At 41.4% G+C, this 23725-nt stretch overlaps 2 protein-coding genes across 4 annotated transcripts in view; one reads left to right on the top strand and one right to left on the bottom strand.

Moving 5' to 3' along the window:
• Nucleotides 1–23725, bottom strand: part of kcnj14 (potassium inwardly rectifying channel subfamily J member 14) — a 28444-nt gene that overhangs the window by 1584 nt on the left and 3135 nt on the right. The window contains exons 3-10 of one of the 3 annotated variants that reach the window (XM_077599649.1): nt 19853–19919; nt 15398–15489; nt 5600–5794; nt 3474–3545; nt 2843–3178; nt 2602–2755; nt 2443–2509; nt 928–2336 (exon numbers count right to left, since the gene is read on the bottom strand). In XM_077599649.1, coding sequence (XP_077455775.1) covers nt 928–1893 — 966 coding nt within the window. In that variant the 5' untranslated portion in view covers nt 1894–2336; nt 2443–2509; nt 2602–2755; ... (3 more) ...; nt 15398–15489; nt 19853–19919. Of the gene's footprint in view, nt 1–927; nt 2510–2601; nt 2756–2842; nt 3179–3473; nt 3546–5435; nt 5493–5599; nt 5795–15397; nt 15490–19852; nt 19920–23725 lie in introns of those variants that run through there. The other 2 variants (XM_077599648.1, XM_077599650.1) reach the window with 2 other exon arrangements.
• On the top strand, nt 16311–18977 carry uts2r3 (urotensin-2 receptor 3). Its single transcript, XM_077599653.1, has 2 exons — nt 16311–16495; nt 17204–18977. The coding sequence occupies exon 2, from the start codon at nt 17263–17265 to the stop codon at nt 18427–18429; it is 1167 nt and encodes a 388-aa protein (XP_077455779.1). The 5' UTR covers nt 16311–16495; nt 17204–17262; the 3' UTR covers nt 18430–18977.

Genomic DNA, 23725 nt, shown 5'->3' on the forward strand with positions numbered 1-23725 from the left:
TGAGATGAGGGATGACAATGGGGAAGGCATGGTGGGCGAGTTAATCCATGGTAAATCTTCCTAAACCCAAAGGTAGAATAAAACAAGCACTCATTAACTGCAGACGGGAGAATCAGGCCAGATGGTCAGCGCATTGCTTTACTATATCCGATCTCGACTGCAATCACTCGCTGTATCAACTAATTGAGGGAATACTGGGAAAATCTGAAAGCATCCCAAGATTTTGCCCCGATAGAATTGCTCCAAAATCCACAGATGATCTGGAGTGGCTACCAAATCATCAGGAAGTGACCCAGAAATGCCTAAGAATGAAAGAAAAGGAGCCAAAATTCCTCCCGTGCGATCGATTGGTCGCCGGTCTTTTGGTCGCCCCGACTGCGACAACGGGCAACCAAAAGACCGGCGACCAAAAGACCGACGACCATAAGACCGGCGACAAAACAAGGTAAAACAACACGGTCTACGCATCAATAAAAGCCAACAATGGCCATGAGCAGTTTCACTGAGCCGACCTGTGAGTGTAGAAGAGTTTGTATGTACGTACATGCGTTGTCCCTTTAAGAAGCTACGTCAGTCAGGGTCTTAACAAGTTCTCCAACAAAAAACAATAAAAGTCGGGGAAATTTGGAGCTTTTCTTTAGCCTAATAATTAATAGGGCATTAAGTATGACTAAATAGTCATTCACAGTTTGTATTTAGGGAATTTGAGCAACGATTTAAATGGTAATTATCACTTACCTTCCGGGCGACCAATCGACCGTATACCAAATTCCTTATAATGAAAAAGTTGTGCAAAATAAATAAAGAGGGACCCAGAATTGCCTGATAATGAAGAGTAAGTGACACCCAATTCGTCAGGAATTGACCTAGAAATGGCCTAAAATCAACAGGAAGCTGTGATTGCTGCCGACAACGGTCATGGCTCACCTTTAGTAGTTGCGCCCGGACATGAGCCTCCAGCAGGTGACTCTTGCGCAGGTTTCCGAGCCTCCACATCATGCAGAGTTTTCCGTCCCTGAGGGCCACCACGGCCGTTTCCGAGAAGACCAGCGTTTGGTTGCGCTTCTTGGGCTTAGCCATCTTGGCCATGACCGCCCCGATGATGAAGGCGTCGATGATGCAGCCCACGATGCACTGCAAGACGACGGCCGCCACCGCCAGGGGGCAGCGCTCGGTCACGCTTCGGAAGCCGTAACCGATGGACGTCTGCGTCTCCAGGGAGAAGAGGAAGGCGGCCAGGAAGCCGTCGACTTGGAGGAAGCAGGGCTCCTCCTCCTCCTCCGCCTCGGGGCGGCCGGACGACAGGTCGCCGTGCGCCGAGGCGATCAGCCAGAAGGCCAATCCGAAGAGCGACCAGGAGAGGAGAAAGGAGAGGGCGAAGATGACCAACATCCAGCGCCAACGGATGTCCACGCAGGTGGTGAAGAGGTCGCTCAGGTACCGCCGGCCCCTCTCGCTCATGTTGACCAAGGCCACGTTGCAGCGCCCGTCCTTGCCCACAAAGCGCTTTCGGGGCCGGCGGCCCGCACGCCGGCGCCGGCATCGCCGTCCGGCGGTGGTGGAGGAGGAGGAGCAGGAGGAGGAAAGGGAGTCCCGCCCGGATGGCGAGCGGCCTTCCCCTCTTCCTCCTGCACTACTTCCTCTTCCCCTCCTCAGGTCTGAGGACAACACCCCCGCCCCCTCTCCGCTTTCTCCCCCCACCGCGCCCTGCCTCCGCGCCTCGCCGGGGGAGGAGCCGTCGGCGTGGCGGGTCGGCGTCCCGTAACCGGTGGGGCTCCCCCCGCCGGCGATCTCGGCCGCGCTCTGCGCCAACCTCATGACCTCCTCCTCCTCCTCCTCTACCGGCCCATCCACCGCAGCGCTGAAGCGCCGTTTCACACGGGCCGCGGCCATCGCGCGGGTTCGAGTCTGGCTTTTTTTTGGGTGGGAAATGCTCAAGTTCACAATGTGGTGACGTAATGTGGTGAGAGTTCGTAAGTGTCCGGGGGGTTCCTACATGTTGGGTCTTGGCTCAAGAGTTTCTGAGAACAGTCCGTTCACGGGTCCGGGTCCACCTCACGGCGAAACGTCTTTCATCGAGGTCATTCTCGCGCCGTTTGGAGCAAACTAACGACGATGTTAGTCGGGTGGATTTGCGATCTCAGCAGGCGTAAAAAAGCATGCAGGGTTTGCTCAATTTGAAGGAATTGGACGAGGCACGGAGCTTCTTATGAACATTTTGGGAGCAAATACTAGGGGAGATATGATAAACTAAGCTATCATGCAAATGAGGCGTGGGCGGGGCATGCCGTTTCTTACGATACTGTCCTCCCGTTTCACGGACTTTGCGGGATTGGCTTGCCAGAGGAGAAAATACATCGAAGAGATGAAATACACACCTTTGAGTTGGCGAATCAAAGACACCCGACAGCTGTTTAGAAAGCGAGGCGATGACATTCCCACCTTCGAGATGCCAGATGTCAGATAGACGTCTCTTCTTTACTACTTTACGCTTGGTCTTCAAGATTCTCTGCATATAAATTCCATTATGACTTTACTGTACAGAGAATCACCTTATTCAAATACATCAGGTCAAACATGCGTCTCTATATGAGCACTTACCTAATCCCGATGAGAAGATGAAAATAAGAGGCAGCCATCACTTTGTTCTTCAAGTTAGTTGGGCAAAATGCACGGGTCACCTGAAGATGTCGCTGTTCTCGTGGTCAGGTCGTGGAGAGATTTGGGAAGGAAAATAGGACTTTGGCTCATCGTTCTGTTCAGGACAAACCTCCAAAAAGTTACAAGTTGCAAAAATATGACACCGGAGATGCAAATATATCTGGCGATTGTTTTCATTTACCTTGTAAACTCATTTCAGGGTTGTTTTTGCACATCAAATTTGGTGAAACCCAAACCATCAGACTTTAACTGTGTATGTAAAGGAGTTGTTGTGTGTTACTACAACAAACAAAAGAGAGGAAAAATATTTCCCTCAAAATGGGAGTTGACATAGGGCTTCATCTTTGTTGGCATGTTGGATTTTCCTCCGTTAAAATCCCGGAGCGCTCTTTGGGTTTGCTTTGCGCAAAATTATCAAGGAAGAAAACAATCCTGAATGAGCATTTTTTTGTCCTTTTCTGGCTTGTTGGTGTTTGTCTGTTTTCGCTCTTGCTTTTATCTAAACACACTAGCAGACCTAAAAAGACACATAAGGAATACAGAAAGTGTCAAATTTGATTTCGTGTGTGTCATGTTTCAATTGATATCTAAAAAAATCCAGGATAAATCAAAAAATGTCTCCTTAACGACAGAATTTCAGTTATTCCATTATAAGATGCACTATTTCCAATAAAAGTTACATCCAGATGTATTTCTGAGTCACTATTTGGATGAAACCTGCTTGTAAATCTCAGACTACCGCGATATACATTTCTTATTTTACCGCACTACGCTGTAATGTAAATGAAAATGGTAAAAACAGATGATCTCACCGTTCAGTCTCCGTCTTGGGGATGTAATTCATTTTTCAAGTCAGTCCAATCGCAGGAGCATACCACAAAGTTCTGTTATTAAAACACATGGAGTGTAAAGTGTGAAATTAGTGATATTTACACCATTAAATTCGGATCAAGTAGAAAGAAATGAATACAATTTAATCCAAACTGTGAAAGTTGAAGGCATAAAAAGGACACGGCTGAATTTCAACAAAATAAAAAGGTCTTCTTTCAAATCCAACGTTGTTCAAGAACGTAAAGTCTTTGGTCTCGGTATTTCCATTTCTTATTTTTTCTTTTTGTACTGCACATTTGAAATAAAAGCTTCCAAAAATGTGACACTGTCATTTCATGCTATGCAAGGATATTCCATTTTGTGATGATGAGCTTTCTCTTTCATTCTAAAAATCAGATTCTTTCCTCTTATTTGGGTGTTATGTGGACACATGGACATGATTTTAATGCGGATGGCTATATATTTTTATTGTTGTTAGTGGGTTTGAATCAATCAATTCTGTTCTGTCCAACCCATGACGGTGCAAATACGCACACGTCAATACTTTTCCTATTGACTGATGAAACCAGGACACAGATTACAACATTGTCTTTCACATCAGTTAACGTTTTGCCCTCTTTTGACTCCTGCATGGGATTGTAATTAGCTTCTCAAGTGGTATTTTCCTCATACCCAACAGCTAAAAAGAAAGCAAAATGCTTTTGAAAACAAATACATTAGCGTCCTAAATTTCTCCCTGGCTTTGTGAAGTCAGTCTGATCAATAAAAGCGACCGCTAGTTTCTGCTGTCATTTGCCCAGCACATTTCGTGTTGGAATTTACGTCAAATTAAGGTGATACACACACAAATACCGCATTTGTCGGACTATACTTCGCGCCAGTCAAAAAATACAAAACAGAGAGGAAAAAAAACAATATATAAGTCGCAAGTAGGTTTTTGGGGGGATGGCAATTTTTCTAACAACATTTTAACATATTTAGTAACAATAGTAAAATTGGAAACAACAGGCTAAATAGGCATCTGTTAACATAACTGTTTTTCTTATAGTCCGGAAAATACGGTACATGTATGGACTTGTCTGGTAGTCGTTTTTTTTTGTTTAATTGAAACTCCTCAACGTCTTCCCGTCGCCTGCATCCGAAAATGGAGGTCAGCGTTTGGCAATAACCGGCGTTAATCTGGTGTGGAGTTAAGATGCTGCGGGCTTCTAATTAAAAAAAAGAAATACTAGGAATTCAACAATTAACGAGGCTGCCTATCGCATTCCAGTGGCACTGACGTCGGATAGAAGTTCAATCCGGTCCAAACGGATTGGACAGCCATCTCATCTCCGTCATTGGCGATGAATGATTCAAATAACGTGGTGATATTGTTAATTATCATACCGGTAAATAAATGTTGTGTCGCTGTTGCATTAGCGGTCGAATGACTAATGCACATAAAGCTAAAGGCAAACCAGACGTACTTAGCTAAAGCAATTTAGCTATTTTAGCAGTTGCTAGTTCTTACTCAGTTTGTTTTGTCAAAAAACATAAACATAAACATCCTTACAAAAAGTGTTGGTTGATAAAAGCTCAATGCTTTCAATATAACAAAATTGTGAACATAAAAAACCCACACAAATTACCTTAAAAGAGACTCAACAAACAACACTGCTTTGTCATGATAATAAAAATAGGAGAAAGCACTTCTGAAAATTAGATATCCATATTTGCACTTGTTTCTTAATTTACCACATATTTGTGCATAGTTGGGTGTTCTCATAGTGAAAGCCCAAATGAAATTTAAATGACATTTTTAAACATTACTTATCTTGCTAACTAAATCTTGTTGCTAATTGAAGGTCCACCAGGTGCTCAATAAATGCTAATAATAGCCCAAAATGTCTACCCTGTCAGCAAACTAACATATTTTAATGTTCACACCTTCATTATCTACTTACATTTAATTGACAAATAAAATTAGACGCATCTTGTCTTCAAAAAATCTGATTATTAGACTGATAATCCCCTTTTCATAGCTAGCTAACTAATCAACAAACTGAATGTATCAAGTAAACACCATTTTTTTTTACATTATTTAAAAGATACGAAGAAATGCACTCACCAAATATCTGCTCGGGAAATTGGGTTGTCGTTTGAAGCGGTTTAAAAGAGTTTCAAGGAAGGTGGCAATTTCAAAAGCTCCCTCCAGCTGCGCGCCGCCATCAACTGTGTGCGCAATCCCGAGGGTGCTTGTTCGCTCGGGTGAGCGCGTGGCGCTGTCACTGACCTTGTCACACAACCCGGATGCGTTCAAATACTGTAAGAGATTACATACGACATAGAAGTCAAGTATTATTAATAAAGAATGCTTCTTTTCAAAATCTACTGAGGTTTTTATCTTACTGGGTGCCACAATTTGACCTAAATCAGGGATGTAAAATCAGCGCTACGTTATTGCTAATCAGATTTTATGTGGGTTGGTCCAGTTTATTTTTAGCCCAAATAGTAGTTACAGTCGTACCTCTACTTAAGAAATTCATTGGTTTTAGTACTTTTTTCATAACTTGAAAATTTAGTAAGTAGAAGTGTACTTTGCATGTAAATTCTCTAATTCGTTCCACGGTCCTCACACAACTACCAACTACACCCTTTAAAATTGGTTAAAGAGTCCTAGTTTTGTACGAAAGATGTGAGGAAACACAGAAAAATGAGAGAAAATGATAAGGAAATGACTTATTAATGTCTTAGAATAAATTAAGCATATGAAAATGTGGCCCTGCACTGCTGAAATTGTTCCCTCCATGGCCGTTATTATGGGAGACGTTATACCCGTGCGGAAAGAGCCCGTTCTACCAGGGCCGAAAGACGTCCACTTTGTAGTACATTTTAGAATTTTACCTGTGCCCTGTGTGTGTGAAAATATGTTCCATTTGTACGGTTTTTAATCGCTTAATAAGGGGAATTGCAATCATTAATAAGGGGAGCATTTAGTCAAGGTGGGCCGGGTCGGACCACCCATCGGGCCACTTCCGGCCCGTGGCCCGCATGTTTGACACCACTGGCCTAAATTCATAATTTTTTTCACCTTCAGAAAAAATGCTTTTAATTGTAATTTCTAACTGCTGTGTTTGCGAGGAGAGATGACTGCTTTGAGTTTTCTTTTTCTTCCTAATCTGACTTAATCCCTGTCAAAATGCCACAGTGATGCCAGCGTGTCATTTGTGGAGAAAAAAAACATGCACACAAGGTTGAGGGAAATGTAAATTTGTAGTCAACTCATTGTGGCAGATGACAAAATAAATCAAGGTGGATTATATGGAGCATCATTTTGTATTTCATAAGTGTCTGTGATTGAGCTGTGGAAAAAAAGGGGGTGTGGTTTAAAGGTTTGTGAGCCAAAGAGGGAGGAGACTAAAGGACGGCGATGATGATGATGATGTCAAGTTTACCGGAATGATGAGGATTACTCGGTAAAAGAAATACAGAATAAATTTCAAATGAGTCTATTTGAACTGGAAAGAATGTCAGTTATTATTCAGGGAGATGCATTAAATTATTTCTTTTTTTACCCTTACAGAACACTCATTGTTTGCCACTGACAGTGATAGATGTCCAATGCATTTTAAAGTATTGTGTCGCTCATATTTAAGTTTTTTTTAAATCTTTAATCACCAAAATAGTCACTTGTATTCTATTAAAGGTCTTGGGTTAAAAAATACGTTTTTTTAATACACCAAAAATAGTCAAGTGCTCTATAAAGGATTATATTTTTAAAATGGCCTCCATTTTTTGTTTAATCTTTGTCATTATCAGTTAATTTTAAATGAAAAACAAGGTTTGCAAAATGTTTTTCCATTTAACAAACTCCAACACTAAACACATCAAAGAAAATTACACATACTGAGCATTAAAATACAACATATTTTTATATTTCAATTTCTGAATACGCCTGCTAGCTTAATGCTATAATGTATAACGAAAATTAGCATCCATTCACTTTAATTAACTGTTAAAACAATACGTCATTCCACTGCCAGTCCGCGCATAAAAAGACTTTTTAGTGGTTTTACGAGCCTCATTTGGCATCGTAAAACGTTATGACCTAAAACAACGAAAAATGTATTCATATTAGAACGTACTTTCCATTTGTATTGTTCGACTGGAAATGAGGCATGAAACAAGCTGCGGTTTTCTCAGCGCTGAAGCAACATTTCCACTCTTTAAATCAAACATGGCTGACGTGCTTCCATACTGCGGCTATAAAATAATTCCTTCGATGGAAACTGAATGGGAAAGATGACGCCAACTTGATTTTTGAACAATAAAAACTGAATTTGTATCGGCAGCCAGTGAATGAATCCCTGTCCGATGACGACATTATTAGTATTTGTAGGCATTAGTATTATTTCTAGCTGCAGTAACTTTTACCAACCACCAGTGGGCGGACATGTTTTGTCTTTTGTGTTCTTTCTCAGTTAATAAGCCAGTTTGCACCACCTGTTTTTGTAGCAAAATTATTATTGAAAACAAATTATTACGTTGACTACTATTGATTTATTTATTATTGATTTATTTATTATTTATTTATTATTTATTTATTATTTATTTATTATTCATTTATTATTTATTTATTATTTGTTTATCATTTATTTATTATTTATTCATCATTTATTTATTATTTATTTATTATTTATTCATCATTTATTTATTGAATATTTGTTTGTTTGTTGTCTGTATTTGTGCGTGTGTGGTGAAGCTTTAAATGTCATTACACTTGGATAATGACAATAAAGGCATTAAATTCATTTTTAATTAGCAGCTGTGTGGTTTTTCACAGCTTTGGGCCTTTTCACAACTACAACTGCCAATCCTCCTAGTCAAAATGGATTGGACGTCTGCCACTGTCATTACCGGGCAGCGAGTTAAGAAAATTGTTATTAGTAGTTGTCCTTAAATTGCAATGACTATAGAACTTTGCTAGTTATTACTTTTGACAACAGACACCAATCAATTCAACTGGGAAGGCTGGCAGAAATCATTCGAACCATCAGGCAACAATAAGTAAATAATGAGCCCTGATAGAGAAAAACAACAACGAAAGAAAGAGACTGATTGGCTGGCATACATCCCTTGAATATATCCTTCAAATTCCAAATGACAATAAAATGACAGTAAAATTTGTGGTACCTTTGTTTTTTGTTTGTTTTTTGCGACACAGGCAATTAGGAACCAACCTAAAAGATGGAGTGAATGAAATCCAGAACGTTATCGACCAAATTGTCATTCGAGAAAGACGCAACGGTGGCGAAGAAGGATTGGTAAACATTTGATGGCCGACCGTAAAGAGACAATCCGATGGGATCAATAACTCATCGGGAGTTGTGAATCAGTCTGATCCAACGACCGTTTGTCACACAACAAAATGTCCGCCCATTTAATCAAGGCTATGATACTGAGGACGGTCATTTGTCAGTGCGTTTGCAGGGAAACGCCTAAGCCAGTTAATTAAATGAAGACGGAAAGAAGGCAAGGACAGCCAGGATGAGGTTAGGGAGACTTTCTTGTTTTAGAGTGGAGGGCCGGTGGGGGCGGGCGTCGGGAAGGGAACCGGAACCCCCTGCAGATTGGACACGTTACAGTCCGCTCGTTTTGGGTGGGCTGCAAAAACACACTCGGGTACACTTAAAAATAAAGGCTGTTTTATCTAGGGGGTGTGAGTGTGGCTTGTGTGTTTTTCTACGCCGGACATTTGGGAGCTTCTGGAAGCGCTATGCTAGAGTGCCAGAATTTTAGGACTATGTTATTGAGTCTTTTTAGGAGCATTTCACTTTTTGGTGGTCGTTGGCGGCGCTGGACGCCCAAGCCATTTTGACTGGGAGGGTTGACAACGCTGGAAGGAAAAAATAAAATAGGTTTTGCATATATAAAATAGAAATAAAATATGTATAAAAATATTTATTCATTTTCCGTACCGCGTATGCTAACAAGGCTAGCTGGGGGTGTTGGAGCCTATCCCACTCAACTATGGACAGCAGGCGAGGGAGCACTTTATAATCCGTTGCGTCTTAGATATGGATCAATATTGGTTCATTATTATATAAAATTCACTTTAGCACAGTTCCACCCAGTTGGTGTACGAATAATACAAATCCTAACCATTACTACTATAGTAGTGGACATATTACAGAATCCACTACTATTACTGCTTCTATTGTTGCTACTACTACTACTACTACAGCTAATGCTATTGTTGCTGCTGCTACTACTACCACTACTACATCACTATCACTATTACTAGTACCACTACTATTACTACTACCACCACTACCACTACTACATCACTATCACTATTACTAGTACCACTACTATTACTACTACTACTACCACCACCACTACCACTACTACATCACTATCACTATTACTAGTACCACTACTATTATTACTACTACTAATACTACTACCACCACTACTACATCACTATCACTATTACTAGTACCACTACTACTACCACCACTACCACTACTACATCACTATCACTATTACTAGTACCACTACTATTACTACTACTACCACCACTACTACATCACTATCACTATTACTAGTACCACTACTATTACTACTACTACTACTACCACCACTACTACATCACTATCACTATTACTAGTACCACTACTATTACTACTACTACCACCACTACTACATCACTATCACTATTACCAGTACCACTACTATTACTACTACCACCACTACCACTACTACATCACTATCACTATTACTAGTACCACTACTATTACTACTACTACTACTACTACTACTACTACTACTACTACTACTACTACTACTACTACCACCACTACCACTACTATATCACTATCACTATTACTAGTACCACTACTATTACTACTACTACTACTACCACCACTACTACATCACTATCACTATTACTGGTACCACTACTATTACTACTACTACTACCACTACTATTACTACTACTACTACTACCACTACTATTACTACTACTACTACTACTACTACCACTACTACTGCCATTACTACTACTGCTTCTTATAATTTGGTGCGCCTTATATATGAAAGAAATTTTAAGATAGGCCCTTCGTCGAAGGTGTGGCTTATAATAGGGTAATAGCTTTTTGGAATTATAGTTTTCGAAGATGTCATTCTTTTTTTTTTTTTAGCAAAGAATTTCTGCATTTGCTTTGTTATGAAGTGGAAGTGAAGTGTGTTTTCCATGTGTTTTCCTGTCTCTGGTAGCAAGCTTTGACTGAACCCCTTCTAATTTGCATATTTAAGATTGATGCATAATAATTAACAAGCAGAAATGCATGAAGAGCGGGTCAAAGCACTAGAACAAACCCATAGCTCAGATAAATGTAATTATATAATGTGTCAGAAGGGATGGAGACAGATGTGTCATGACAAAAATATAGCACGGCATGCAAGCATTATTATTTAGTTTTTTATGTAGCATTGAAACTGAAAAAAATGCTTGTAAATCTCCCCTAAATCTTATTAATTGGTAACAGCCATATACCCCCCTCCCCCCAAAAAGCTAAAATTAAAATATTTTTTTTAAATGGTAAACATTTTTGGGACATTTTTTGGCAATGAACTCGCACAGAGGGCCCATATTATTTTACAATATTTAAACATTTGCATTCCAGGAAAGAGTTTTATGACTGTTTTCAGTACCTTTGAATTTCTTCAGACATATTTTACAAAAGTGAACTTCAACCATATGACTTTTCCACACATTTTAATCGATATGAGGTTAGTGGGAGCTCCTTTATGATTTAGTTCTCTACATTTCACTTCCCATCCATGCTAACGTGATAGCGACGAAGCGGGCATCTCGTATCGCAACCCACCCCTCCTCCCGCCTCCGGTTTTGGCACGCCGGTGCCAGGTATTTTTTTCAAATTCCTCACACCCCGTGGGGATAGGTATGTCCACCCCCTCCCTACCTTCCGTCCCCGTCTGCGTCGGTCTCGCGGATGCCAGCGCGATTAAGCGGCCAAACGACACGCTGCTCACTCGGCACCCGCGTTTTGGTGGCGAGTCCCAACTAAATCCCCCGGCCTCTCGAGCTGGCAAAGCGCGACGGTGGGCTTCTACGAGTAGCGGGCCAAAAACAACTGGGCGGATAACAGGCAACTGTGAGCTACGCTCGAGAAGCCCACAACGGCCGAGTTTATCCGGTGACGAGTCCAACCTCTCATTAACTTTTAAGCCTTTTTCCTCATCCGGAAGCAAATGAGGTTTTTACGCGGTCCTCGGAGGGCCGTAGGAACTGGATGATAAAAAATTATGTTTTTTTTAATCTGAATGAATCACTAATAGGTATCTAACTATGAAAAGCTTGATTATCTTATTTCATTTTGACAGTATTTTTTTACTTAGAGCAGGGGTGTCCAACTTAGTTTGGTTGGGGGGCCACATTCATGGTGACCAAATCTCATGTGGGCCGGACCATTTTAGATATAATATTTAGTTGTTGTTTTTTATAAATGGATTAAAAGAACTGGATTAAAAGGCTTGAATATTCAGTTTTTTATAGATCTAAAACAATGTTTATTTTAGCTTTTTTGATATATTTTTAAATTTTACAAAATGATTTTTGAACTAAAAACAAAGAAAAAATGGATTAAAAAATGACAATTATTGATTTAAAAGGGGGAAAAAAATCAGGAAATTTAATTTACATCTATACTCTTGTATAGTGTACTTGAATAAAGTATTTCTGAATAATGTATTTAATCTTAATTTCAATGGTTTTTTTTTTTAGGCTCAACATTTTTCAGAATGACGCATTTATGTCGAGGGTGCTGGACATGAAGTTCTACCCACGGTTTAAATCATTTCCCTGACATATCGAAAAAATTTTCCCACAGGCCTTCATAAGATCATTTCTTTCATAAATGAGATAGTGAATCTCCTACAGTAAGTTGACCTGGGGTCAGCATTGAAGAGCGATTGTTGGGAGACGACAGCGGTGATACATTGGCTCCCTCAGATCATATGTAAGTCTACCTTTCCCGCAGACTCCGTCCGGTGAGAGCCTTTCATTTTGCTCGTGTGCTTACGTGAAAAGAAAACACGGAAAAAGCGTGATCTGTCTCAAGCAATTTTCTAGAAGTGCTGATGGACCATTTTCTGTTAAAGGTATCAAGATTGTGGTTCTTGGTCTCTTTAACCACAGAGCGAAATGTATACTCAAATGAGTAGGAAACTAAACAGCGTATTCCATAGAATTATACATTTAGGATTGAGAGCAAATAAATAGCCTGGATTTTGTCTTTCTGGCCCAGTTTTTATATTTATTTTTATATATATATATATATATATATATATATATATATATATATATATATATATATATATATATATATATATATATATATATATATATATATATATATATATATCAGCTGTCAGGCTCTTTATCAAAAAAATGGCTGAGTGTTGAGACCTACCGTATGCATGCATGTATATTTATGTATGTATACATGTGCTAAGCAACACACTTATTTATTTATATATTTATTCATGTATTTATTTATTAACTTACTTTTACCTATCTATTTATTTAAAATGCCTTTCCTATTCCTGCATCCTCACCCTCTTGCTACTGTGACAACAAAATTTCCCGAATACGGGATGAATAAAGTCATCCAATCCTATATATATATATCTATATATCTATATATATCTATATATATATCTATATATATATCTATATATCTATCTATATATATATCTATATATATATCTATATATCTATCTATATATATATATATATATATATATATATATATATAATGTGTATATATATATGCACATATACACATATATATACATATACACACTATACATACACATACATATATACACACATATACATATATACATATACATATATATATACATATATACACATATATACATATATATACACACACACACATATATATACACATAAATATATATACACAAATATATATACACATGTACACACACAAAAACATATATACACATGTATATATAGATAGATATAGATATATATATAGGTAGATGGATATAGATATGTAGATGATAACTTATGTACAAAAGTGATATTTGTCGTGTTAAAAATTACATCATATAAAAATATGTCCCAAAACATGATGTAGAAACATGGTAATAATTCTATTTTTATGTTAAAAAAAAAATAATTTATGTCAAAAAGTGATATTTATTGTGTCAAAATGTGTTTTCGGGTAAAAAAAGGGCAAACTGACCATGTGTAAATGTAATAACTATTTGTTGTGCAAACATCCTATATCATTACTACAGTACTGGAAGGCTTATATATCATGTTGTAAATCATAAGCATGGCTTTGGTCCCACCCAAAATTTTGCTAATTAGGAAAAAGAAGAATCTCTCATCCGATGAAAATGGCAAAGTAGTCCAATTCTTGGCGTATGACTCAGGGAGCAACGAGTTTGTTCCTCGGAACGCCATATTTGGGAACATTTCTGCCAGACAAAGCTGTCGCATTAAGAAAAGCAGCTGTTAAAAAGCCACTGACGAACGACGAGCTGGCATTTGGAACTGCTTCAATCTTCAATCTTTATATGGCGGCCTGGGCTAATGCTACAATGCTAACCTACTCACATCACAAAATAATAGCAGTGCTACTTTGTCTGAAAGAAAATGAAAAATTCTTTTCACATTTCAATAATATGAAAATGATGATAATTATATGCGCCATGACGACAGCGAGGCTGATATCGTCCATATACTGTATTGGAAACCCGTGGTGTTGATTTACGGTAAAGCCATAAAATACAGACTTGAGCTGGAGTGGCAGCATTTCTCAGTGTGATTAAAGTATCTAATTTATGTTTGCTGATCTTTTCTTTTGAGAGCTGTCAACTCTTCACCCTCTCCGATTGGTAGTTGAGAAGCAGATGTGTTTCAAGCCGTCCAATAATCATGAAATGGTAGACACAACACATCGAGAACCGTCTCAACATCTGTGACAAATAACCGATATTAGCCAGCTATAAAGCCAAGAAAAAGCCACTTGGCCAATAACATGAAATAAAACAAAATGAAAAGATTCCAAGAGAAACAGAGGAAATGCACCAAAGTATCTTTAGTGCTTTTTGTTTTTTTTTTTCTTCAAAAAAATTGGAGCCAGTCCTGGACACAAGCGCACCAAAAAATTCAATTTGGCCTCTTAAACTTTAACCTCACGACCCTAAAATGTACTATTTTCCATTTCAAACATGTCCTTTAAGCATGAACATAATCCCTTTCTTCGTTCTTGAGTTATCCTGGACGAAAGCGCACCAAAAAAATTCAATTTGTCCCCACAATCTTCCCAAAATGTTCCATTTTTTGTTCCTAAAACGCGACCATAATCCCTGTATTAGTTCTTGAGTTATCGTAAACATAAACACTGAAGCAAATAGCGACTTCTTCGAGGTAAAACTGCTCATGTAATTCCTTTTTATTTTTTTTAATACTGTTTTTGCTCATTTCCCAAACACAATATTACGAAACCATTTTCTTGCGGTCTTTGCGAGGGGTCCAACGTCTGATTTACACTCTCTCAACGCTTTGAAACCATTAGCAAACCATCAAAACACGAGCAGACTCGCCGTTCCCACAGAGGTCGCACATTTTGAAAATAGCGAATCACGCGTGAGAGCACGATAAATCTGGCGTAATCCCGTCGGCGTCTTTCAAAGCAACTTTGATTGGATACGCCACAACGCAACTTTGGGTAAAACTGGGTTTAGACTTGTAAGAAAATTTATGGCCTCTCAATTGATTACTAGCGACACAAAATCCACAATGACATCATTCATAAAGCTGCCCATGAATGAAAATAAAAAAATAAAAAAATCAACTTACCAGGACGTAGCTGTCAAAGTGGCGGCCCTGGGGCCAGATCCGGCACGCCACGTCACTTTGTTCGGGCAGCAAAAGCAAATCATGTATGTCACCTTTAAAGGCAAAAAAAAGATATAAAATTCTAATGATGATGGCTATATAGAGAATGTATAGTGTTTTTTGCTGTTTTGGGTGAAAAAATGAAAATTAAATGAAACATCATGTAATAAAATATTTCTTTTAAATGTTTTTACCATGTTTCATTTGTAAATTTAAAAAAGATTAAGTTTAAAAAAGGAAATATTTAATGCCCCCCGTTTTTTACAACAATGATTGAAATAAAAAATTATTTAACCTAAAAAACCCTGAATTTTACGGGCTTTTTTCCAATTTTTTATCCAATTATTTTTGTTAACAATCTAAAAATGATAAATGTGAAAACAAACATAAAGGAGAATGCTTACTCATTCCCTTTTATCTTGTCAATGTAAATGAATAGATGACTTACTGGTTTTCCTTTTTAATAAAAAAAACCCCACCAAATATTAAAAGACAAAAAGAATGAATATTTTCCCCTGTTTGAATTTTTTAATAGATTAAAAAACTAAAATCTAAACAAATATATGCTGTCAAGAGGCCCAAAAAAAAAAAGGATTTGGACAAAATTTCACATCTATAAATACTATATCAACCATCAGAAATTAATTATCCGATGAATGACCCTCCACCCCGAATAAAAGCAAACAAAGCGTGAAAAAAACGAGTTTGACACGCCTCTACTAGGACCACCTGCTTCCAGTTTAGGACCACACAACTTTATATTAATATTCATCAGTGTGTAGGATATGTCCATCACTCAGCAAGCCACCCCCTTTTTTCCCCCTCAAACACAACGACCCACCCACCCACACATCAAAGAGCGCCGTGGGCAGAGGGAGCCTCGCCGAGACGGTCCGCCTCACGTCGCAAACTTTGCCGCTGCGTCTCCGACCTTTTATTTTTCCACCAAAAACAAATCGCCGGGACCGTGCGAGGACCGCCAAAGGACCCCAAAATGGAAAGCCCACTTTCCCACGAGGCCAATCGATGGGGTATCGTTTCTGCGGCGCCTTCTTAGAGGTGAGATTTTTTTTCGGGAAAAAAAAATGATCTATTTGGTGAAAAATACGGCGAGCGGCGCTTGACTTTTGTTGGAAGCGACGATCGCCGACGACGAGAGAGCCTTATACTTGTCAAAAGTGTGTCCCTTTTGTAAAAAAAGGACTTGTGCTTTAAAGCAAAATAAAAAACAAAAAGAAAACTAAAAAAAAAAACCAGTCTAACGGATTCGGGCTAGCAGACGTCGGACGACGAAAGCGCGGTCGTTAATGGCATGGCGATGCTATTCGGAGCGAGCTGGTAAACGTGGAGGCACGCAGCGCAGCGGGGGTGCTGGCTGCCCCTCCGCAGTTCAACATTGGCTCTTAACCCCGGAGCCGCCCGGGTCGCCGCGGGTCGCCACGGGTCCCGGCGCCCCGCTGACGCTTTGATGCGACCGGTGCAATTTTTAACCCAAGCTGAGAAACAATCCATCTTGGGGTATCGGGACCATCCCACTCCCCACCCACCGATCGGCGTCCGACATTTTGACCCGTATCAGTAGCTGTAAAATGCAATTATTGACCGAGAAAGCCGTCTTCGCTCCATTTTTCGCCGCCGATTTCAGTTTAAAAGCACTTTTTTCAGTTTGGTGATGTCGACTGTTTTGTAAACAACATCTCCTCCTATCAATGTTCTTCCTCATCTCCATCCGCCTTACTAAAAACAAACAAACCAAAAACAAAAAAGCTTGCGTTGGCAAAAGCACTAACCAGCGGCTACCGTCCTAACGAGCTAAGCAGCTAACGATGGAGGCCTCCCCGCCGCCGCCTCCTTCCCCTGCCAACGCTTTGCCGTCGCTCCCCGATCCCTCGGCGTCCTCGCTGCCCCCCGGCCCCCCGTCGGCCTCGCCGTCGCCCAGCCTGGCGTCCACCGCCGTCTTCTGCTCCTTCCTCTCCCTGCTTTCCTCGCTGGGCATCGTGGGCAACTTGTACACCCTGGTTCTCCTCCTGAGGCGCAGGAGGAGCAGGAGGCCAAGCGGCGCGGGACCCCGGTGCTGGCCGGGCCGAGTCCCCGTCCCCGCTTGCCTGTCCCGGCCTTCCTCGCCCTCGCCCTCTTCCTCCTCCCCGCTGTCCTCTGGCACCTCCCCGCCCTCCTCCTCCCGCTCCTCCTCGTCCTCCTCCTCTCTCCACCTCCAGGTGCTGAGCCTGGCCCTGGCCGACCTGCTCTACCTGTTCACCGCCCCCTTCATCGTCTACGACAGCCTGACGTCCGACTGGGCCTTCGGCGAGCCGGGCTGCCGCCTCCTCCTGAGCTTGGACCTCCTCACCATGCACGCCTCCATCTTCACCCTGAGCGCCATGAGCCTGGACCGCTACCGGGCGGTGGCGCGGCCCCTGCACGCCTCGTCGGCCAACGCCTCGGGTCTGCTGAGGGTCACCTTGGCGTGGGGGCTGGCCGTGGCCCTGAGCCTGCCCATGATGATCACCCTGCACCTGGAGGACGGCGAGAACCAGGAGGGGCGCCTGTGCGTGCCGGCCTGGGACGAGCAGAGCTCCAAGGCCTACCTGAGCGTGCTCTTCTGCACCAGCATCCTGGGGCCGGGCCTGGCCATCGGGGCGCTCTACGCCGCCCTGGGCCGACTCTACTGGGTGTCCCAGACCAGAGCTCCGTGGGGCGCCTGCCCCGCCCGCGCCCCCAAACCCAAAGTCCTGCTGCTGATCCTGGGTATCGTCCTGGCCTTCTGGGCCTGCTTCCTTCCCTTCTGGATCTGGCAGCTGCTGCCGCTCTACCAGCCCGACCTGCTGAGGACGGTCCCGGTGGGCACTCAGGTGACGGTCAACCGGATCCTCACGGGCCTGACGTACGGGAACTCTTGCGTCAACCCCTTTTTCTACACGCTGCTGACCGGCAAGCGCCGACGCAACCGGCCGGCGTCGGCCAAGCTGCTCTGCCGCAAGACCAGTCCGCCTTAGGGCTGACCCGCGGAAAAACGGAAGGCCGGCAACGTCCGTGGAGGGAGAAGGTACGGGAAATTCAGCTTTTTAAAGTCTTCTCTAACGACGCCAAAGAATCATATTGTTAATTGACCGAACAAAATCAGAGCACTTTGTTGAAGGCTTTTGGAGAAGGTTTCAGAACCAAACGGACGACTTGAGTGTTGCACCGAGACCCGTTTTTGGTTCCCGCTCCCGCTTTTTGGATCTCCGCGTGGTAACGGCCCATGCCGATACTTTCTAATGTCTTCTTTGTAATCTTAAATGACTGCATAAACTCTTCATTGTAAAGCAAAGGCTTGCTCAGACATTGAATGCCATTGACGGCGCTCGACGTCTCCAAGTGGTAAACTAATTAGTTGGGGGGGCATCTTGGACAGGAAAAGAACCAATTTCCTTCGCTACCACTTCAAATGGATGACCTGCCTACTTGAGATAGACTCGCCTAAATTCAAAGCAAAAAAAAAAGATTGGACACGACACAACTGGACGTCTAAAATATGGAAAGAGAAAAGAAAAGGGAAAAAATGGTATTTCCAGGGAGTAACATCCTATTTTAGCCAATCAAAAACGAGTATCCCAGATGCTCCGCCCTTAAATTCATAGCAAAAAAATGATTGGACACTACACAACTGGACGTCTAAAATATGGAAAGAGAAAAGAAAAGGGAAAAAATGGTATTTCCGGGGAGTAACATCCTATTTTAGCCAATCAAATACGAGTATCCCAGATGCTCCGCCCTTCCTGGTGACATCATTAATATATCTATGCTTGTTTATGTGGTATAATATTGTCGATAAATGGCTGCCCACGCTAGCATTAGCATTAGCACATGATTTTCTCCATTTACATTAGCACATCATTTTCTCCATTTGTAAAGGTTTAATTTTGCATCCCTAAATACTTTGGCCCACCGTCTTTCACATGAAGGTTGTTGTCTGTCCCTTTGACTTGTTATCTGCCATTGACGGCTATAGACGTCCAATTCACGGATTGAACGTCAATGACAGACAATGACCTAAATACCATTACTGTGGGTGAGTGGTTGTTATTATTGTAATTAAAAAATGGAAAAACTGCATTTTCTGGGATTGTGGCCGGCCGATTTGAAGGACGATTTTTGCATGCGCAAACATTTCCGGAGCAAAATATTGATGCACTTCTGCTTGTTTCCTGAGAAAAAAAAGCTAAAGGAATGTTTTGTGTTTCTGAGTGTTTAAGAAATTTGCCGTTGTGGACGGATCTGTATTTTCGGAGGTTTTGCAAACTGACGACAAAAGACGCTTGACTTTGCTCGGTTTTGAACGCATGGCTTTCGCGGACTGATGTTTCGATTCATGCTTAATATATAGCGCTCTAAATAAAGACTTTCTGCAATTCTATGAGTCATTTCATCTCTTACCCAAGTGGATTGAAACGTCACTCGTGGATCTCTTTGTCTCCCATTGACGGTGATGGACGTTAGTGCTCTGTGATGCGTGGAGAAAACAAAACAAAAAAATCAATCAGAATATGGGCCAAATCGATATGCCAGGGTGGAATACATTTCTGATTATTGGGTGAAATATTATACAACAAGCGTGATTAGCGCATTGGCCTCACAGTTCTGGGGTCGAGGCTTCGATCCCAGGTGGAGTTGGCGTGTTTTCCCCGGGCTTGCGTGGGTTTTCTCCGGGTACTCTGGTTTCCATCCCACATCCCCGAAACATGCATGCTAGGCTAGCTGGTTGAAATCTCTAAATCAGGGGTGTCAGACTCGGGTTGGTTCGTGGGCCGCTTTAACGTCAACTTGATTTCACGTGGGCCGGACCATTTTAGATATAATATTTAGATTTTTTTTTTTGAAATGGATTAAAAGAACTGGATTAAAAGCCCTGAAAATTCAGTTTTTTTTATAGAACTAAAACAATATTTATTTTAGCTTTTTTTAAATATATTTTTAGATTTTACTAAATGATTTTTGAACTAAAAACACAGAAAAAAATTGATTAAAAAATTACAATTATTGATTTCAAAGGGGGAAAATCAGGAAATTTAATTTACATCTATACTCTTCATTTTAATTTGATCCTAAAACAGAAAGTCGGCACTCATGATTTACTTTCTCGGGCCACACAAAATGAAGCGGCGGGCCAGATTTGGCCCCCGAGCCACCACTTTGACACATGTGCTCTAAACTTTAAAAGGTTTTTTTGGGGTTTGTAAGGGGAATCATAATCATTTATAAGGGCAGTTATCGGCAGAGGTTGACAGGTATGTATATATGTATATATGTATATATGTATATATGTATATATGTATATATGTATATATGTATATATGTATATATGTATATATATATATATGTATATATATATATATATATATATATATATGTCTGAAATAGTTCCGCAAAAAATGGTAAGAATCAGAATATCTCAGGATTATTTTCTTTATAATATTGTTTAAAATACAACTGTCTGAAAACGACCACTGCTCACGACAGTTTAGCTTAATCATCACCTACGTGCTCAAAGTAGTGAAGGGAGGCACTTTTTCCCCCAAAAAAACTTTCCTGTTGGATGGAGTTCTTGTGTTAGGAAAGAAAATCTAAAGCAGTGATATTTAATCCGACCTGGCTCCAAAAAAAAAAAAAGATTGACGTCTGGTCACAATTTTTTTTTGTTCTTGTGTATCTTTGCTGGCTCACTCGATGCCCACCTCAGAGGCTCCGCCCACTGTACTTTAGCGCAAATATTTTTACACCAGAGAGTGTTGGAAGAAGGAATAAAATGAATAAAAAGAAAAGGGGCACGGCGGGTGTTCAAATGTGCTGGCCTGGTCCAATTTTTTGGACTGACAGTTGGACAGAGCTGTCAAATCTGGTAGAGACATTTGCGGCGAGGCCAGATTTTTTTCTCCTCCAGAGTTCATAATTCCTAATGAAAGCCATAAACGTCCATATTTAACGGTGCGGGAGTAGAGGGCTAATATGAAGTTGCTTTAACAGTGACTATAAAGTTAGCTTTTGATTGAAATGGACTTTTGATGACTTTCCGGATGGTCTCAAATATTTCCACAGGAGCGTGTCATGTGGGAGATTTCCAAAATAAATCAAGACATTAAAATGGGAACTAGTGTTGATTTATTGGAATGTGGCAAAACATTCTTGGTGTTTATTGCTCGTTTTTTTTCTACCAGGTTAGTGAAACACATGGCATGATACTGTAAAGTACTGTACAATGTAAAATAATGACATTTTAAAATTTCCGACATAAGTTTATAAAAAAAAGTCTGCCATCCCATAAAATGTGTCTTGAATAATCCTAAATCCAAATCCCAAATCCCAAATCCGAATCCCAAATCCTGAATCCGAATCCCAAATCCCGAATTCGAATCCCAAATCCCGAATCCCAAACCCCGAATACAAATCCCAATCCCAAATCTGAATACAAATCCAATCACAAATCCCAATCACAAATCCCAATCACAAATCCCGAATCCCGAATCCCAAATCCCGAATCCCGAATCCCGAATCCCGAATCCCAAATCCCAAATCCCGAATCCCAAATCCCGAATCCCGAATCCCGAATCCCGAATCCCGAATCCCAATCCCAAATCCCAATCCCAATCCCAAATCCCAATCCCAAATCCCAATCCCAAATCCCAATCCCAAATCCCAATCCCAAATCCCAAATCCAAATCCCAAATCCAAATCCAAATCCAAATCCAAATCCAAATCCAAATTTCTCGATCCGTCTGCAGCACCAAGTCTTTTCTACGGTGGCCGCATGTGTTTTCATTTACCCGGCGACCGCTCCCTTTGCACTTATCATCGGCAGCTGCGTGCTCTCCCTCCCGCCACGGGGGCTGCTCCCGTTGAGGCCTTAATGTAGTAACCATGCACGGCTGCCGCTATCTCGGCAACCTTGTCCCTTTCAAAGGAATGTAACGTTGACAAAACGCCAGGCAGAAAACAAAACAATCGCGGAAATCTACTATCCACTCTATGTAGTAATAATACAGGGTCGCCATTGTGTCATCGTCGCTAATTGTATCGTGTCGACACTTGGAGTTCAGTGGAAAAATTGGATTGAAATGGTCAAAATGTCTTGTACCCTCTTTAAGGGCAACATTTTTACATACCATTTAAAAAAAACGTAAATTGAAAAATAAAAAGAGCCAAAATTCTCATGACACATTCAAGTAAGCAAAGTAATGGATGCTTATCGGTAGCTTGAGCAATTTTTTTTCGGGTGCTCCGTTCACGTTCACAAGCCGCGGAGTGCAAAACAGAGGACGCTAACTGGCGTGAACGCATATGAACGTGGACCTTTTAGCGTTATAAAAACTCCAGATATGAAATTGAACAGATTCAACCCTCCCTGGTGTCTGCTAGGATGACTGAGTGCTTGATAAACTTCACGGATGGAAAATATTGTGTCATTTGGCAGGCCGGCCCATCTATAAACTTTGGCCGTGTTGCTAGGGGGCCTCTCCAATCAAAACCCTCGTTCCGCTGGATGACAAAAGTCTCCAATCAAAACCCTCGTTCCGCTGGACGACAAAAGCCTCGGCTAGCCGCTAGCTCGGAAGGGGAGAACAGGGATAGGGACGGGAATGTCCGCCGTCCTCGCTCTACCTGAGGATTTCATCCATCCAACAGATGTCCGTTTCCTGGAAGCGACCGGCGTCTTTTCCATCCCTCCCCCACCCGCCCGCCTCCTGACCAGTCATCGTGCCCGCTCGCAGGTGCCCCTCCCCCCGGGGCGGCCGGCTCAGGAAAGCACCCCGCCGGGCGGACCAGACGAGGCCTCGCCCCGGGCCAAAATCCCGCTGCGAGCTGTAGAAGAGGCTCCCGCCCTGCGCAGATTTACGGTGAAAAGATCCCGGCGCCGCTCACCGCTCTGCCTGCGAGAATCCAATCCCGCCATATGTTTTCCCCTCTTCCTTTGACCCTTTTGCGATTTCCTCTACATACCCTTCACGGGTTAAAACGGCGTTGTGCATCACGTCACATTAAAAACCGGGTCGGGCTACGGTCTGATGAATCGAAAAGAATGGATCGTGTCGTTAAGTTCACGGCCATGTTGGTCCGATCCATTTAGATCTGCCAGATTTTGTCCATTTTAAAAAGTGTTCATGCCTTTTTATGTGATCCCCACTTTTGAGGAAAGTATTATGATTTTTTTAAAGTGTTATTGTGGAGTTCATTTTTCATGGAAATACCACAAAATAAACTGGGAAAGTAAACAGGAAGTGACATAGAACTGCGAGAAACCAACAGGAAGTATTA

Source organism: Stigmatopora argus, chromosome 4 (genome assembly GCF_051989625.1).
Source record: "Stigmatopora argus isolate UIUO_Sarg chromosome 4, RoL_Sarg_1.0, whole genome shotgun sequence".
In the NCBI taxonomy this organism is placed as follows: domain Eukaryota; kingdom Metazoa; phylum Chordata; class Actinopteri; order Syngnathiformes; family Syngnathidae; genus Stigmatopora; species Stigmatopora argus.